This window comes from Agelaius phoeniceus, chromosome Z, assembly GCF_051311805.1.
Source record: "Agelaius phoeniceus isolate bAgePho1 chromosome Z, bAgePho1.hap1, whole genome shotgun sequence".
Classification (NCBI taxonomy): domain Eukaryota; kingdom Metazoa; phylum Chordata; class Aves; order Passeriformes; family Icteridae; genus Agelaius; species Agelaius phoeniceus.
The window spans coordinates 58053536-58071855 of NC_135303.1; the positions used below are offsets into that span (position 1 = coordinate 58053536).

Consider the following 18320-nt stretch of genomic DNA (forward strand, 5'->3'; position numbering starts at 1 on the left):
TGACATTGTTTTGATGCCCAGTGTTGCTGAAGTGTTTTTGCTTTACACAGATTTTAGCAGAGATAAAGGTAGTAATTTACTTTGTCAGAACATAATTTTGGCCAGCGGTGCTGGCCAAAACTTTTCCTGCAAGAAATAAGAGTTTTAGGAGAGTTGCTTGTTTATTTATGGGTATTGTATGTCAGTTGAGCTAGATACTTTTTCCTCATGCTTTTTGTGACACTTCAGTTCTTGGAGCTCATACAACTATTCATTCTTCTTTCTTTCCCTTTCTTGTGAATCTTTCATGAATTTTAAATTAGCAAGCTACTGAATAGAAACTTCACTTCCTTTTGAAGTAGTATTAATTGTCTGACACAGTGTTCTAATAGCCTTTCACCAAGAATGTGCTTTTAAATATGCTAAAAAAGTTAATACTACTTGCTTGTGACTGGTTGTCAATCACAAGTCATTTGCTTTGTATTAATGAACTTTTTGAACCATACATTCCTTACACTGTATGAGTTCATTTCCCCTGCCACTAAGTCTGGAATATTTCTCATGTTTTCTGCCCTTCCGACTAAGTGAAAGAAGTAGCCGAAACAAGAACCTGTCCTTTCTGATTTTATTCATATGTGAGCGCCTTGAGCGGATTCAAATTACTCATTTATCAATTTATGTTAATTGCTTGTGAGAAGATGCCCTGCTGGTCTTTATAGTTCCCTCAGACACTTTGTAATGATAATTAGACATGCTGCTGTACGGATTAACAGTGCCATAGTCCAATGACGTCTACAGACAATGGAACCAGTTAATCCATCTGTGCTTAAAATTACATCCCAACTGGAGATGGAAAAAAAAAAATAGGAGAGAGGGAGGATTAAAAGAATGAGCCTCAGCTTGAAAATGCTCCTTTCATCAGTTTCTCAATTGCAGATCTGCAGTCAGTTTGCCTGTGGTAAGCTATTGGCAGTCAATTAGGTGAAATAAACTGGGAGGGTGACCTTCATTTCCTTTTAATAGCTTTTCCTCCCTGAAATGGGGAGCTTCAGTGGATTTTCAGCTTAAATTTTATTCAAGCTGCTTTATTACACTTGACAGATTAGCTTTGCATAAACATACCCCCCCTTCAAATCTGTGCTGTTTTTCCTTCGTATCAAATTTTGACTGTTACTTAGTTGATTTGCTAATCACATCTTAGAAACCCACACAATTACATCTGTATTTGTCAGAATCTCCTCTATGCTTTGCTTGTGTAATGAATTAGTTTATGAATACCTGATTTCGTCTTTGAAATACGCCACATGTCCATTTGTGGTATTCGATTAGCAAAGATTAGAGAACTGTACTTTCTTAAATTTTTAAAACAAATCGCTTCTTAAGGATGAAAACAGAATGGAAAACCGTTTGTTATGAACTAGTTTTAAAGAAGAGTTTATGCAGTAAAAGGAAACATATTAAAACATACTTTTAAAGATTCTTTTTTGCCTTAAAATAGTGCTACTTAGACAAACCAAATTTTGCTATCTCAAGCATGTCAACTGCTTTTTTTAAAAAGCAGTTTTTTGCTTTTTTGTGCAGTCTGCACAAAAGTCTTAAAAGCCATAGGATCTACAAGCACCACATGCAATTAAGAACTTTGGGGTTTTTGGGGAGCAGGAAGGGAAGCTCTTTAGGAGCATGAATAGTAGGCTCTCAAAACATTTTGGTTTTATAATCATCTAAGATTCACCTGAAGAAATACTGTTCCTGTGTCTTTTGAAAGACTCCTGAATGATGCCATACAAATCCAAAACTGTGAGTGAGGAAATTAACATGCTGGGCACAAAACTCATTTGACCACGTAGGTGCATGCATTTACATAATGCCAAAATTAGATGTATGTCCCAGTGATCTTTTACAGTCTTATTAATCAATAGTTATCTTGTGCTGCACAATAAGTTTCATGCTCTGACATATGCTTGGTTTTGTTTGAAAGGGACGGTGTACGTCCTGGAAAATCTGAGTAGCATAAAATCAGGCTGACAATTCAGTGGACCTTTGCTCCCCCTCACTGAGCACTCAGGGTGTCAAGGCCTTTCCCCAGAGGGGAGGACACATCAGAAGCCTGTCTGTTCCTACAAGCGGCAGCTGCACCGAGGGTGAGCGCGGCACAGTTTGATAGCAGCTGTCAGTATTGTTCAGGGGCCCGACTTAGTGTAAAGAACAATGGAAGGGCCATGCTGCTGAAGTGCAGTGTCTTTCAAGATAAGAAAAGATATAGTAATTTAACGGTTTAGACACCTATTATGGGCATGAAAGATCATCAGACTTCTTTTCAGGGTGCAAATAGGCTGGGCCAATCTGTAACAGTAGAAGATGCAATCGAGGGGCTTCTGGTGTCACACTACCTAAAATAGATGCATATGATAATTCTTGAGGATAGGAGGGAAGTTTATTTTGCTAGCTGGTACTAACTTGCCTGGTTTCTCTTTACTAAATACAATTCTGCATTTCTGCTAGGATTTGCCTTTTTTCCTCTCTTCCTTTATGTCCTTAAGGGCCATTGTTTCCTGACACCAGATGATTCAAGGGTTTCCCAGTTGACTTCCTTCAGATAGAGAAGTTCATGTTACTCCTGTGCAATGTATGAATTCTGGAAGGGAACAAAGGCTTTTAAATTACTGGGAAAAATGTTTTGAAATACAAAATTATTTTGAACTATATTTATTTTATACTTTTTATTTCCAATTGAAAAGATGGAAGCCTATTAGAGGACAGACTATGAGGATAGAGACTTATAGTCTCACAGGACCAGGATTTTTCAGAGAATTTGACTACAAAATCAAAAGCAAGGCTTTGGAATAGGTGTATATTAAGCACGTACAAAACAGAATGAATAAATTGACACATTTTTTAAAGAAAGTAATATAGTTGGACTCAGTGAGCTTGCAAGCAGTGCTAATCCTCTGTGTTGATTAAAAATTCTTACTTCAGGAAAAAATCCTGGATGATGTTTGGTTATTAACAGTCATACTTCTGGCCTTACACTTATCCTACATGTTCTTGAAGGCTTTTACTGTCAGCCATGGGTTAGCAGTGTGGCTAAACAATGTCCTTTCAATTTTTTTTAAAGATAGAACCATTTAATATTTATTACATTAGAGTAGAATGAAGTAGCAATTTTGCTAGATAAATAATGAACAAAGCAGAAACCCTAACTAAAAGGATAAGTGCCCCCATTAACTCCTTGGCCTTGCTGCAGCTGCCAGCAGTGTCCACTTCTGCAGTTAAGGAAGACTGTAGATCATGGTATGAAAGAATTAGGTAGACTGTTATGGTGTAACTTGAAGGCTTGTTTTGGCTTTTTTGTGGGTAGTTTGGGGTTTTTTTGTGTTTTGTTTCACTGTCTGCTTGGTTTTTTGTGGGGTTGTTTTTGTGAGATATGTCTAGAAAATAACAGGTTCATGTTAGGGAGTATAAGTGACGGTTAAATTGGTATGTCTAGGTGTGAACAATGGAGGATTAGATTTACTTTCCAATCAATAAACTAGTTTTATGAGTCAAATATGCAAATATCTGAATGAGAAATACAAGCAGCAAACAGGAAACTTTCTTCAGCGCAGTGTTTTTGATGCATGATTTCAGCATACCACTGAGAAGCCAGGTATGTCTTATTTTTCCTGTTGAGGTGTGTTGCTGATGATTTAGTGAAATATGTATCATTTGGACTGACAGTTCTCCTGAGACAGATTGAGTTGTTGGCCTCCGAGAGGCCTCTCCACTGTTGCATGAGGTGATTGGCTAAAGGATTAGCAAGATGTGGGATTATTTTTTCTCTCTTGGCTGTGGTTGCCAGCTATCTCTGGGATTGTAGTGTGTGAAGCTTAAGAGGATGAGGTTAACCTCTTGAGGGTTTATTCTTATGAGTGTGTAGTTAATCCTTAGAAAGCCTATAAATAACTAGGCTGTATGTTTCATTATAAAATAGAAATACAGACTAGAGCAGAAATGAATGCAGAATTTAGTGCAAGGGAAGAGCTAAGCAGCTGTAGCATTACTTTAGATCCTTCTCAGGCATGATCTGCATTATGTGCTGAGGGAGGGGAAATTGCCTAGTTCTTTTAAATTAAATAAAATGAGATCTAGTGAGCACAAGACACTCTCCTCACTTTTAACTTAAACTCCATAACCGCAAGTCTAAATTACTGAACTCTGGCAATAGGAGCTCTATTGTGTAGCAACATCCTGGGTTATTCTTCATACTTGAGAACACATAGAAACCTTAATTTAATCCTAGGATTCATGGTACTTTTAGTAACTACCCAACTTAGTTTACCAGTATAAAGTAGAAAACACAGGAGGAAGGTACCTGTCAGCATGATAATGAGTGTTCTCAGAATATCAGTCCCCAAACAATGGTCAGATTTTTACTGATGGTGCCACTAAGCTTGGAGGAAAAATATGGAAGTGGTATTGATATATATTGGTAGCTTTACCTACTCAAAAGAAAAAATCTGGTAGAAGGTGTGTAAAATATGAAAGAATAGTATTAATCAAACTCAGTTTCCTCTTGGCACCTCACCCCCACACACCCACTCTCTGTGGACAGATGGGAAATGAAGAATCTTGGAGGAGCAATATAGAAGAAGGTAGTATCTAAACAGGACAATTTTCTGCAGAAGAAGGTATTCTCAGTCATTCTGGAGAGAGCAAAATTTCATCCAAAAGTCAAATGGAATTGAGTTGCAGGCCAGACCTCCCTTGTCTTGTAAGGCTTCATGTGGGTTGGATGGAAAAAGCTTCACCTTGGTTCTTGCCCAAAAACAAAAGAACTTCAGGTGGCTCTCATAAGATCTAGTATCTAAAACTGCAAGTCAAAGGTGGGACCAAATATACAGTTGCAAATTTGTGAAGCCTAAGGGCTTTCAGAAAAAGAGTGAAAGTGTGACAGTTGAACAAAAATATTGTTAACTAGTGCTAAGACCTGAAGATATGCAGCTGCAAATGTGAATGCTGAGAGAGGGCAGATTCTTATGGGATAACATAGGGGGTACCAAATGTGTGTTGGTACCACTTGCTAGATTCCTTCTTATTGAGTGGGTGTTGTGTACACTTTGAATGCTGTAGATCTCAAAACTGGTCTGTTTCTCAGCAGAGGTGAAGTAATTTTGGTGGTAAAATGTGTGTGTGATAATAGTGAAAAAAAGAAAGTCTAATTGGAACATGTGGTTTCAGGAAGGGTTAGATAGAAGGATTTGATATTGGAGAGTTGATTGATTCATTTTGTGTACTTGGCTCCAAATGATTCTGTTTAGGCTGGTTTAGAAAGAATGGTTTTGGTGAAATATAAGGGACTGAAGTTGTATACAAGTGCTGGAATAGTGCAGTTGAAAGAATTTGCAGAATGTGGTTGGAGCACTATGCGTATGTATTCATAAATGTAATTGGCACAGGGGGTAAGTTATATAATCCTAGAGGAAAGTATTACTTCCTCTAGAAAGTGATTTAACTAACCTCTCTTGATTCAAGTGTATAAGCAGAATAGCTTACATGCTTTGAAAATAGTGTTAAAGTGGATAATATTCATAAAAATGAAGTTTTTAAGTAAAAGGAGACAAAATTAAGAGATGTACATAATTTTTCTCTCTTAAAAATGTCTGCTTTGCTTTCATACTTAGTGAGATATGTGGGGGAATTGGAGTAGATAAAGAGTCAGTAGGCTGAGATAAAATATGATGTAACATTTAGTACTTGTCTGGAAAGTAGTTGGAAATGTGATAGGTTGGGAGGAGGAAGGAGTTGGGTGGGAGAGCTGAACTCTGGTTGGTGCAGACAAAAGAAAAATTCAGCTTGGACTGTGCGTGAGGAGAAATGAAATGTAAAGAAGTTAGTTGAGTAAGGACAAAGGATGGTTCTGTTCATGGAGCTGGCCCATCCCAGCGTGAGTAGGAGTAGAGAAAGTTGTTGGGACTTAGTATGTTGAACAATGTAGAGCTGCAGGTTGACCTGCTTTGCAGTAAAAGTGGTGCTAAGAATGAAACATACAGATTTTTGAGAAGAAAACACTGATAAACTGAGGTGAACTAATTGCCACTGCGTGGATGGGAGTGATGTGGACTGCACAGGCAAAATGCACCTCTGACTAAGTGTCAGTGTCAACAGTGGGGTCACTTGAGAGCAGGAAGGTGCAGACAAAGATGCAGGTGGAGGAAGGACACAAGTACTGTAAATGTTAGACATTGGACTTGTACAAGAAAATAGCAACCTGCTTGCTGTGTTTTTCATGGAAGAAGAGCAAGACAGACTTGAGATAGGGGCTGTGGGAGGACTAGACAAGAAGCTTGCTTTCCTTATTCTTGATTACAGAGAGGCTAGAATAGGCAGTTAGGATAACTTTAGGAGATAGTAAAGGCATGACAAAGATATGATTTTTCCACAGTAACTCTTCAATATGCATAAGAGTTTGTTTCAATTCCAGAATTTCTGCTATCTAGTAACTGCATTATTTTGGAATTTTCAGAGTACTTGCTGAACTACCAAGGTCATTATCTTGTATAACAGTTAATTGCCTGAAATTAATACTCAACTGCCTGAAACAGTACCTCATACTATTTATAAAGGTGCTGGCTAACTGGCTTTTCAGACTGAGTACTTACAAGCAGCAATAGTTAGTAAGTAAAAGCAAGAATTAGCAAAAGTGCTTAGATGCCTGTTCAGAAGTAATTGTTTTGTGTGTCAAAGTTGTTGTGGAATGAAGAGAAAACATACAAGTTTCTGGTCTTGGCTTGGAACACTAAATAAAGATTGGTGTGCTACTTTTCTCATGACTGTCATATTTTTAATTTGTTATTGTCTCTGTTTTTGTAGTTAGTAGTAGCTGGGACAAAAGGATAGTAAGTATAATTTCAAATCCTCTATTTACCTTGTGGATTTTAATTTACAAAAAGCCTTGCTACTTAATAATTTCTGTCATGTTCAGGAAGAGTTAAATTTCTGGAGACTAAAAGTGCCTGAAAGGAAAATAAATACTTTTTAAGATAATCATACGTCAGTAATAAAACCCTCTAGAGCAATATCTGTAAGTAATTTCCAAATTGGTGCATGCTTGAACTAGTTGTTTTTGGCAACTGTGCAGTAGGAGCATGCTTTTGAAGTGTTGTTGGATGGTGGTGGTATGCTAACAGTAGCTAAAAAGGCAAATACTAGATTTGAGGTTAGAAGGTGAGTAATAGGAGGAATTTATGATTGCCGCAGAAATGAAATGTGCTGGCAGTTTCTGCAGAGCAGAAGCAGTGGTGCTGACAGCTTCATTCTAGAGACTTCAGGCTTGCATCTGAGCCTTCAGAGAAGGCAACGTGTACTTGTCTAAAATTAAAGAAGAGCTTTGTTCTTGAACTGACTTACACTGACAGTGATACAGGAACATGAATGTTTTCAGAAAACCAGCCTTTGTCTTGTCTGGACCAGGAGATTTTAAGGTCATTTCTGCCACTTTTAGACTGCGGTTCTGAATTTATTTCTTTCTCTTAGAGTCTGGGAAGTCCTTTGGTGGAGACATGTTTTCCCAAGCAAGGATCATTTTTTTCTGTGGTGACTCTGACTCTACCCTTCCTGTCCTGTGGCATCTGTTTTTTACAAAGGCTTGTCTGGCTCTTCCATTGTGGCAGTCCTTCTCTCCTCGTTGCCTTTGGCTTAGCTGTTTATCCCTTATTTCTTCAGAATTCAGCCAAAGAAATGAAAAAAAACCAACAACAAGATTTTAACTAAGTTAAAAACAAGGTAAATAACATAATTAATACAAGGAGCCTTAAAAACATGGTCTTCTGATTCAGTTCTGTTTGGTTTTTTGAGGTTTCTTTTGCTATGAAGTATTTGAGACAGGTATTAATCTTAAATGAGCCCTGCAATACACATTTTTTTATATGTTCAAACGCACTGAAGAGCTACATTTTTACATAGAAGCATAAACACTCAATATATGTATGTAACATACACAGAACAGTACATGTAATATATAATAAAAGATGTATGTAGCAATATGTTAGTGATACATTAAGATGTAAAATATTGTGTATATGTCATATAAAGTATGGTGTGTTTGTACATACATAAAAAAAGGGCTTCTTTAGTTTGTGGGCTGCTTGTTGTATTGCTCTACTCATGCTTCAGTGGGTCTGCACTGCCCGTGGTACAACCTACAGTTTTAGGTGGACTTGCATTGCCTAAAAGCCCAGGGGAAGGAAGAAAACCCTTTTCTATCGGCAAAAGCCTTTGTGTGGGTGCAGCTATGGTAGGGGCAGTGTTAATGCACCTTGGGGAGAAGATGTCACTGGACTGGAAGAATTCCATCTGCTGGCAATGCCCTGCATCCTTGCTGCAGGGCTCTCCCTGTATGCAGTGGGATGATCCACAGAGGCTCCCCAGCCTAGAGAGGCTGCTAGTGCAGACCTACTCAGGTGAAAACGCCAGTCCTGCTGGCAGTGCTATATGATTATTCCCTCTATGATAATGGGAAATCCTGCCATTTAAGAATTATCACTAAAAATCTGTTAAATAGTTCATTGCTGGTCACTTTAGTGGAAGAATAGCCGATGGGCTTATTCAGTGGGTGTGGTGGAGAATCATTTGGGTGAGGCCACCCACACCTGTCATTTACTGTTTACAAAAGTGATCTGAAGTGTATTATCTCTTATCTTTCTAATTCTGGTGCCTGGGCTTGCCCTTGAAGATGCCAGGAGGAAAGGCAGTGAAACCTAGCTGTTTACAGTAAGACAGGAAGGCCCAGAGATGATAAGAGCTGCGGCTCAGATTTGAGCAACAAAGGGAAAGATAAGAGTCATTTCTCCCTTGCGATATATAGTGGTAATGTGGAAAAGAATCAATGATAAATAAATTACCCTTGAATATTAATTTCAAAATGCTTTTTGAATTACATTGGGAAGCGTTGAGGACCTGTTTCCTAGTTCTGTAGGTGTAAAACTAACTACATACTTTAAATTTAAGAGTGGGATCCTGTGATTCAGCAAAAGTACTGTGTATATACTGGTACTGGCCATGTAATTAAGAGCAGCCCAAGCCTTTCTGGTGTTGAAAGAATTTTATTCTCTTTATGTTGAAAAAACTCAAAATTTCTCATAAAAGTAGAAAATATTTCAGAATGCAAGCCAAAGAATACATATATACAGAATCAGAATCCAAGAATGGGTAAGGTTGGAAGGGACCACAGGGAGACATCTGGTCCAACCTCCCTACTCAAGCCAGGTCATCCTAGAGCACATGGCACAGTACTGTGTCCAGATGGTTCTTGAATCTCTCCCTTGAGGGAGACTCCAAAACCTTTCTTGGCAATCTGTGCCAGTGCTCGGTCACCTGCACAGTAAAGAAGTTCTTCCTTGTGTTCAAGTGGAGCTTCATGTGCATCAGTTTGTGCCCATTGCCTTTTGTCCTATTGCTCAGCACCTCTGAGCAGAGCCTGGACCCATCCATTGACACCCTCCCGTGAGATACTGCCAGACACATAACTACCCATCTGTCACCTCTTCTTGAGGCCTCTCTCAGCCTTTCCTTATATGAGAAGTGTTCCATTTCCCTAATCACCTTAATAACTTCGCCAGGTGAAGGCTTCACTAGGGCTGAATAGAGGGGCTGGATTACTTCCCTTGTCCTGCTGGCACTGCTCTTCCCAAAGCACCCCAGGACACCATTGGCCTTCTTGGCTACCAGGACACACTGCTGGCTCATGGACAGCAGACCCCCCCAGGTCCTTCTCCACAGAGCTGCTTTCCAGCACTGTGCTGGTGCTTGGGGTGATTCCTCCCCAGTGCAGAACCCTGTGTTTGCCCTTGTTGAGTTTCAGAAGATTCCTCTCTGCCCGTGTCTCCACCCTTTTGAGGCCCTTCTGAAAGACTCTACTCTGGGGTATGGCCACTGCTCCAGCTCTGTGTCATCAGTGACACATTTGCTGAGGAGGCATCTGTCCCTTTGTCTGAGTCACTGATAAGCAAGTTAAACAATAGTGGAGTCATTTTGAACCTTGGGGTACATGCTTCCAGTCAGGCTTCATGTTGTTTTGAAGTCGGTTCATGGACTACTTTGAGCGTTTTGCTGGACCTTCTAGATCTTATTTTTTTATTTTAATAGTTAAAGTGACACAAGAGCTTACTGTACTTACAGTGGAGCACTGAAATACAGCTTATCTGTCTTATTTCTTACCTTAGAACTGAAATTATTTGTGGGAAAATGGCTGTTTGGGGAATGTATGTGCAAGCTGCCTTTATCCCTGTATAACATCACTTTTCGGTTTTATGAGAGGCAATTTATGCAACCCTTTACTGCTTAAAAATGTTGTTGTGGAATTGATATTTATTAGTGTGGTTTGCATTGTCTGAACAAGTGAAAACAGGAAATAGGAAAAATTTTGAAGAGTTTTCTGTTCAGAAATTTAAGACTTGAGTTAACTTACATCTTCTTTCTGACTTGGATATTTGCTTTCTGACATAAATTCTCTTCCCACTAAATTGTGGGTGTCATTTGGCTTTTCTGTGGGAGTGGAAAATCAGTGTGAAGACCCTAAGATACTAACCTGTACATTTCCTTTAATAAAGCATGAAAAATGGACAGGATTTTACCCATGAGATAGTTGGGCCTTTAAATAATCATGCCACTGACACACAAATTCTATATGTGTGAAATATACGGCTTTGACTAGCTTTTGCCAATGTTGTCCTTTTATGGACTTAAATTTCTGTAGCACAATGACATTTCATGTGGTTTATAGATGGAAGAGACTTGCTGAAGACACTGTTCTTTGTTTCTGAAGGGACATTCTCTTCCCACATTAGGCACTGTGGCTTGTACACATAAGGATAGTTTTCAAACAACTTCTACTAACTCACATTCTTGGTTCATGAGCTAGACATGCAATGGTGGGCACTTTAGAGTTTGTTTACTGTTGCAGAGTGTGGTTTTCTTCCTGTCAGAATAAAGGATTTAGAAGACAAGGAAGCAAGGAAACCAGATGGACCAAAATAAACAAATATTTCAAAGGAAGTAGTTGGAAAATTAAGAAATTATAGTAGTATCTGATTCACTTTTATAAAACTTGTTTAAACAGGGAGACAACAGTAAGCAGTGAGAATTGGCACATGGTCTAGTGGCAGGCCTGTCACTAGCAGGGGGCTACAAAGTTGATTAAGGAACTGAACCATCTCACTTATGAAGAAAGGCTTACAAACTTGGGCCTGTTCGGCCTTGGGAAGAGATGACTGAGATGACTGTGATGTCCTTATCACAGTCTATTCCTATCTGAAGGGAGAGTGTCTGTGGATGGATCCAGGCCCTGCTCGGTGGTGCTGAGCAATAGGACAAGAGGCCACTGTCACAAACTGATGCCATGGAAGTTCAATTTGAATATGAGGAAGAACTTTTTTACTTTGTGGGTGACCTAGTGCTGGAACAGATTGTCCAGAGAGGTTTTGGAGTCTCTCTCACTGGAGAGCTACATGGACTACATGGACACAATCCTTTGCCACATGTTCTGGGATGACCTGGCTTGAGTAGGGAGGCTGGACCAGATGTCCCCCTGTGGTCCCTTGAAGCCTCAGGTGTTCTGTGATTCTGCAGTCTGCAAATCATAAAATTGGTAAGGTTGGAAGAGACCACTGGAAGTCATCTGACCTACTTGCCCCTGCTCAAACAGGACCACCGAGGACCAGTTATGCAGGACCATGTCCATACAGCTTTTGAATGTGTTCAAAGATGGAAACTCCAAAGCTCCCTGGGTAGCCTGTGCAAGGGCTCAGTCAAAAATGAGTGTGTTCTAATGTTCAAGAAGAACTCCCATGTGTTAGTCTTGCCTCTTGCCTTTCATCAGGTCATCATTGGTGATGGGCTATAAAGGTAAGGGACTGGGGTATGTCATATGAGGAGGGGCTGAGAGACCTGAGACCACTTAGATTGTTGGATGCTCTCTGTTTTGTTCATATCTCATGTAAGGAGAAACCCAGAACAGGACATGGTAATCCAGCTGTAGTTTCCACAGTGAAAAGTAAAGAAGGATCCCCTCTCTAGACCTGCTCCAATGCTTTGTCTGATGCAGCCCAAGATTCACCTGCTTTTCCACAAGGGAACATTGCTGCTGACTCATGCACAATTTGGTATGGAAGGACCTTTTCTGCAAAGCTGCTTTCTAGCTGTGTGGATCCCAACATAAGTGAATTTATGGTATTGTTCCTCCTGATGTAGGATATTGCACTTGCCCTTGTTGAATACTGTGAGATTCCTGTGAGTCCATTTTTCCAGCCTGTTGAGTTGTCTGTGAATGTGATCTCAGCTGTCTGGTGTATCAGCCACTCTTCACAGTTGTGTACAGTCAGCAAAAGAAAGCAAACTCAGACCTTCGTTTTGTAAATTGCTGCAGTGGTACTGAAGATTAGGGCTGAAATAGGTCAGAAGGAAGTGTCTTGTGGGGACTATTAACACACTTTGTTTGTGATATTATCAAGGAAAAATAAACATGTAGAAGCATCAAGAAGGAAACATGACAGCTGCTGCCAAAGCAAAATTGAGAAATGGAGCAGTAAGCGATGCATATTTGGTGTTTCATAAATAAATCTGTTTACCTATGATAGAAAGGTTTGGATTGGAAGAAACATTCAAGGATCAAACCAAACCCCTCTGCCATTGGGACAGGAACACCTTTCACAAGACAGGTTGCTCAAAATCCCATCTAAACTTGACTATGAGCACTTCCAGGGATGGGGCATCCAGTGGCTCACCACCCACAACATAAAGGTTTGTGATTGTGTCCAATGAAAACTTACCACCTTTCAGTGTAAAACCACAGCCTCTTGTTCTGTAGCTACAGGCTCTGGAAAAAAGTCTCTTTCCGTTTTCTTACAGACACACTTTGTATCTAAAGATATCAGTAAGGTGTTCCTGGAGCCTTCAGGCTGAACAAGCCCAACTTTGTATTTTTTTCTTAGGAAAGGTGTTCCAGCCCTCTCAGATCATTTTTGTGGGCCTTCTTTGAACCTGCTGTAGCCCGTTAATGTCTTTCTTGCACTATAGACCCCAGAGCAGGGCATGGTACTCCAGTAAGCATCTCATGATGTAGAAGGAAGAAGAGGAACAGAACCACTTCCTTTGACCTGCTGGCCAAATTCTTTTTATGCAGCCCAGGATACAGTTTGCTTTCTGGGCTGTAGATGCAGTAATCCAATGATTTATCTTCTAGCCCCTGCCAGTCCTTTTCAGCAGGGCCATTCCCAAGCCCTTCATTCCCCCAGTCTAGGAATTGTCACAGGTCAGTGCCAGACATTGTATTTGGCCTTGTGGAACCTTTTGAGAACCTCATAAGATGGTCCCACTTCTTGGGCCTGTCAAAGTCCTTCCTGATGTCACCCCTTCCCTTAAGTGAATCAATTGCACTGCATGGCTTGGTGTCATCTGCAAACTTGCAGAAGGCACAGTTTTTTCAGTCCCATTTCCTGTGTTATTGATGAAGGTATTGAGTAGTGTTGGTCACATTTTTGGCTCCTGAGGGACTCAGCTCATTACTATTTTCCACAGAGGTGTGAAGCCATTGACTCTTTGGGTTAAGTTTCGTTGACTCTTCAGATGCAGTCATCCATCCAGTTCCTCATCCATGTAATAATCCATCCCTCAATGCACAACTTCTTTGAGTGGCAAGAATTTTGTGAGGGGCCATATCAAAGACATGCCAGAAGCCTTAAGTAGATGGTATCTTTTACTCTTCCCATGTCCACTTCTGTAGAAGAATGTGAATATATTCTTCCAAGTGCTTGTTTGTTGTCCTGAAACATGTTCTTCCCTATAGCTGAAATACTCTTTAGAAAGTCCTTACAGAAATTTAAATGTAAGGATTATTTAACAGCTTAGAGTTGGAAACTCTGTTGAGTTTCCTCCTGCCAAATTTGACTGCTCATACAGTGGATTGTACATACAGAGCTTTTGGCTTTTTTAGGATGAGGGATGGGATGTGAAAGGAGCATAGTCTTGAGTTACTTCCTTATTTGAAATATTGGTTTTAAGAATATTTCTAAACAGTGAGGGAAAAGGTTATTCCTTGATCAACTACCTGTACGTGCTCAGACAGTGTCCCTCTTGTGTTTAGTGGCTGCAGATATTTGATGCAGGCACTCATTTCCCTAAGAAATTCAAGGAAGCAAATGAAAGACTGGAAGATGTTCCTTTGGAAAAGAAGTGAATATGATAATGAAACTGAACCCAGTAATATGTGTTTTTCTCTCATGTCTTTTTGTCTGCTTGAGTTGAACAAAATCACATTTCTTCCATTTTACAAAAGCTGACATGAAATAGCATCCTTTACACTTTAGGTCTCTAAATGTCTTGTGTTTTCCAGATATTTTTTCAGAACACCTCTATGGAAATTGGAGGCAACTGTTGATAGTATTACTGATGCTAGTGCTGATAAGATTTTGGAAAAATTTTTCTGTGTTTATTTTTCAAGTGTTTATTTAGAAAAAGCACAAGAGAAGACAGCTCTTGTAGTCTGGGACAAAGCATAGCCTTTTTTCCACCATTCATTTACAGTAACATCTGAATTTTTAATTCAATGCTTTTCAAGAGATACAGAAGAGTACATTATACATCTGTTTAAGAACAGAAGAATGCTCTAAGTGCTTAATGATAAGGATTAAAAACCATATATTTAAGTGAAAAAGGTGTCAAAGTAAAATCAGGTGTTTGAGACCTCACCAGAGCTGCTTTAAAGTGAGGAGTGGGATTGTAAGAGCTTGTTCTCTGTCTTTATGAGCAAGGAGCCTAAGGGAGACCTATCACTGTTTAATTATAGGAGCTCTGTTTCACAGAGACATACTAACTCTGTCTTTGGAAGTCTTTGTCGGAGATTGAAAATCTAATTCCACATTTTAAGTCTTGATTAAAGATCTCTTCATAGCTGGACTTTGCCTAAAATGTGGGAGATAAAAAGCTGTACTACCTTTAAAATTGTTAGGAGGTGCTTGCTCAGAGACAAAAATGCTGTTTTTATATGCCGAGTTTTGGGTCTTTACCATTTAGTTATGGAGACACTGGGAAATAAAAAACTGAGGTGATAGAACCTACATCTAAACAGTACAGTAATATGAGTTTGTAATTCCTTTTCTCCCTTTGCAAATATGAAGAACTTCTGGATTTGTAACAAAATGGGGGGTGAACTACAGATATTTTTAAAATCACTGCTGTGGCTAATTATCTTAAGTGCAGTCACTTAAGTATGCATCATTGCACTCTTCTCTACCTTCCCACTTTCCTCTGAAAGTGGACACAGCCTTTGCTCTGCAAGTAATGATAATAATTGGTACTAAGACAGACCTGTTACTCATCCTTTTTTGAGCACATTTCTTATGGCAGATGTCTAGTTTTTAATTAACTGCTAATGAACATGCCTAGTAGACCATGATACTGCTGCCAGCCTACTCCGTTTTATATCTTACTGCTGCTAAGCTTTAAAAGGTTACAGAGCAGGCATTAGTGTCTTTGAAGTGATGGGAAAGTGATTATATGCATAACATAATTATTTGTAGGATCTACTATGGCAAATGTTTAGTTACTAAATGCATCTGGTGAACATTGCTGTTATCCCTCTCCCTATTCTTTATTTTCTTCCTTTGTGTGCAGCACATATTCCTTTTATCCCTTCTACAAGGATAATACAATATGCTTTTAAAAATTAAGGTTTTTAAATAAAAATAATATGAATTTCTGGAAAGGATCATCTTTATGAATGATCCTTCATCTCTTAGGGAGAACTTCAAACCTGTTATGAATAAATAACACATAAGCAATAAATCAGTATATTAAAGGCCTGAACAGCAATGAACATCAGATAATAAACATGAAATCAGATCATAACTTTGGTGGCTTAAAAGACCATGATCAGGATTTCAGTTTTAAGTCAGTTTCATATAGTGCCATATTTACAGATCTTTGTGTACCGTGCCTGTAACTAAACATTTGCAAAGCTACAAAAATGTGCAGGGCAGCTCTGCAATGCACTTGCAGCTCTCACACCACACCTTGCCCATTGCTCCCCCCTATCTGTGTGCAACACCACCAGAGAGCACAGGACCCAACCCTTCCACTCTCAGCTTAAGAACCTTTTATAGAGCATTTATCTGTTCCTCATTTCTCAGACTTTCATAATGTGTGGTATGTAGGCTACAAACCAGAGCCAGAGAAATGGTAGGTAACATGCCCCTGACATTTCTTAAAATGTTAACTTGTGCTTGTTGAAATCAAGTGTGTTAACTTGTTTGCTAATTAAACCCAAGCAGGATAGAGATGAATAAGGGTTATCCTCCTACACTTCCCAAATCGTAGGGGCAAGAATGGAAACAATTTAACTCCTGCTCCCAGTTTCAACCTTCCTGTAGTCACTCTGCAAAAGAAGCTAGTTTGGATTTATTGCTGGAGAAGGGAGGAGCCTTTTTGCCATGAAATGAGTTTGGAAGGAATAAATCAATTTTTATTCCTAGGCAGTTGCGCATAAAACTAGGTAATGTGGGGTGATAGTGCAGCTGGGGACAAGTTAGACTGATGCCAACAATGCTGCACAGTACTGCTCATTGAAGTTGCCTCAGAGCTAGAGTGCAGATGAATGACCTGGCTGAAGTGGTCAGTGAGGAAGGAGGTGACTAAGTTACCATCTCTGAGAGAGACAGCCAAAATATCAGGTTATCACCTGTTTTGAGGAAATATGCTAGAAACTACTGAAGTCTTGTTAAAGTCAGTGTGGAGAGGGATGTCATATTGCTCTTTAGAGGCTGTATTCAAAAAACAGGCAAAACCTCCAAACCAAACCTCTACAGACCTGTCAGACCTTACAGTGCTCCTTACTGATAGTTCTTCAGTTAAGTGAAGCTTCTCTAGCAAAAACTGTTTCATATTGTAGAAAGTGGTCTACTGTGTTAACTACTTTAAAATCAAAATGATTCCTAATGCTTCCTTCAAAATGTTGTCTTTTGTAAACACATTAAATTAGAAGAAGAAGAATAATAAGTTCTCTTTTACCTTGTTTCTAAACAAACTGAGAAGGAAGCAGGAGAGAGAGGCAGAATACCTGTTAATCTGGAGCAGATTATGGGAGCTATGACTAAGCTAAAGGTGTTTTTGAAGCTTCATTTTCTAAAAAAAACTCTGTGCTAAGCATTTTAGGCAAATTAAATGGATAGCTGAACTTGGTAAACATTAATAAAACCATGGAAGCTTTAACTAGAAAATATCTTAATATTTAAACTATGGGGAAGACATTCTAATGTAAAAACTCTGTTTCTAAAATTACTTACGGATTATTTTAGCAGATTGGTTACAGGGTTGTGTGTCCACTCATTATGATTTTGATCTTGCAAGCTCCTTTTAAAAGAGGTGGATGTATTCATTAATACCATGTTTCTTGTTGAGAATTCCATGCTATCTAAAGTACCTGGATTTTCAGATCAAAGCTGGCTCCTAAACAGAGCGTTAAGTCATGAATAATTTCCCTTCTTTCCCTTAAAAACCTTGGCTAGAATAAAATACAAATTAAACTTTACTAAATATGGAATTCATCGTATTTTTTACATTCTTTAATATTTAGGATAGAAAGATACTTGCTGTTTCCAAACTGGGGAAAGAGAGGGATGTGAGTTTAAACCAATCTTGCTGCTGGAACATTTTTTTTTTCAGAGCACTGATAGGGCTTTCTCTAGCAAGGGAAAGGTGTTTGATTCTTCTGCTGCTGTTCTTTGTTGTCAGAGAGGCTGTGGTGGGCAGCAGCTGCCCAAAACAACTTATAATTGCTGAACTTATGCGTCAGGCTGCAAAATAAGTTTTTCTGGGCTATGAGCAGAGTTGTCCTCAGACAGCATGATACAATGCAGTGGGTTAAAGGGGAGGGGCTAGATTAAGACGAAACAGATAAATGTCAAAATTCACTATAGATTCTCAATAATTAACCAAACTTCTGCCTTATCCTTCCCAAACTGTCTGCTGTACGTTGTTCTTCTGGGGATGATGATACCACTGGGAACAGCAGCAGCAGTTGCAGGCTCAGCATCTCTCCCATGGCCATGGACCTCCAGTGCCTCTAACACCGCATCCATCAGGACTTCAGCCTCCAGGAATCCCTCCACTTGGAAGCAGTGCTGGCCTTCTTGCCCTCTCCAGTGCTTTGGGTGGGCAGTCTCACTTGGCAATAAAAGATGACAAGAAGCATCACGATGCAGACCACCACAGAGGTGAGAGGCATGGCAGGCCTGATTAGGACATTGTCAAATTTGCACATTGCTGCAAATTATATGCATCTCTAAAGAATTCAAGTTACATAGAATGAAAAA

At 39.4% G+C, this 18320-nt stretch overlaps 1 protein-coding gene across 3 annotated transcripts in view; it reads left to right on the top strand.

Moving 5' to 3' along the window:
* LOC129132510 (transducin-like enhancer protein 1) overlaps positions 1 to 18320 on the top strand; it is an 80217-nt gene that overhangs the window by 21801 nt on the left and 40096 nt on the right. For all 3 annotated transcript variants that reach the window (XM_054651701.2, XM_054651702.2, XM_077171225.1), the window contains exon 7: positions 18017 to 18221. In XM_054651701.2, coding sequence (XP_054507676.1) covers positions 18017 to 18221 — 205 coding nt within the window. The remainder of the gene's footprint in view (positions 1 to 18016; positions 18222 to 18320) is intronic.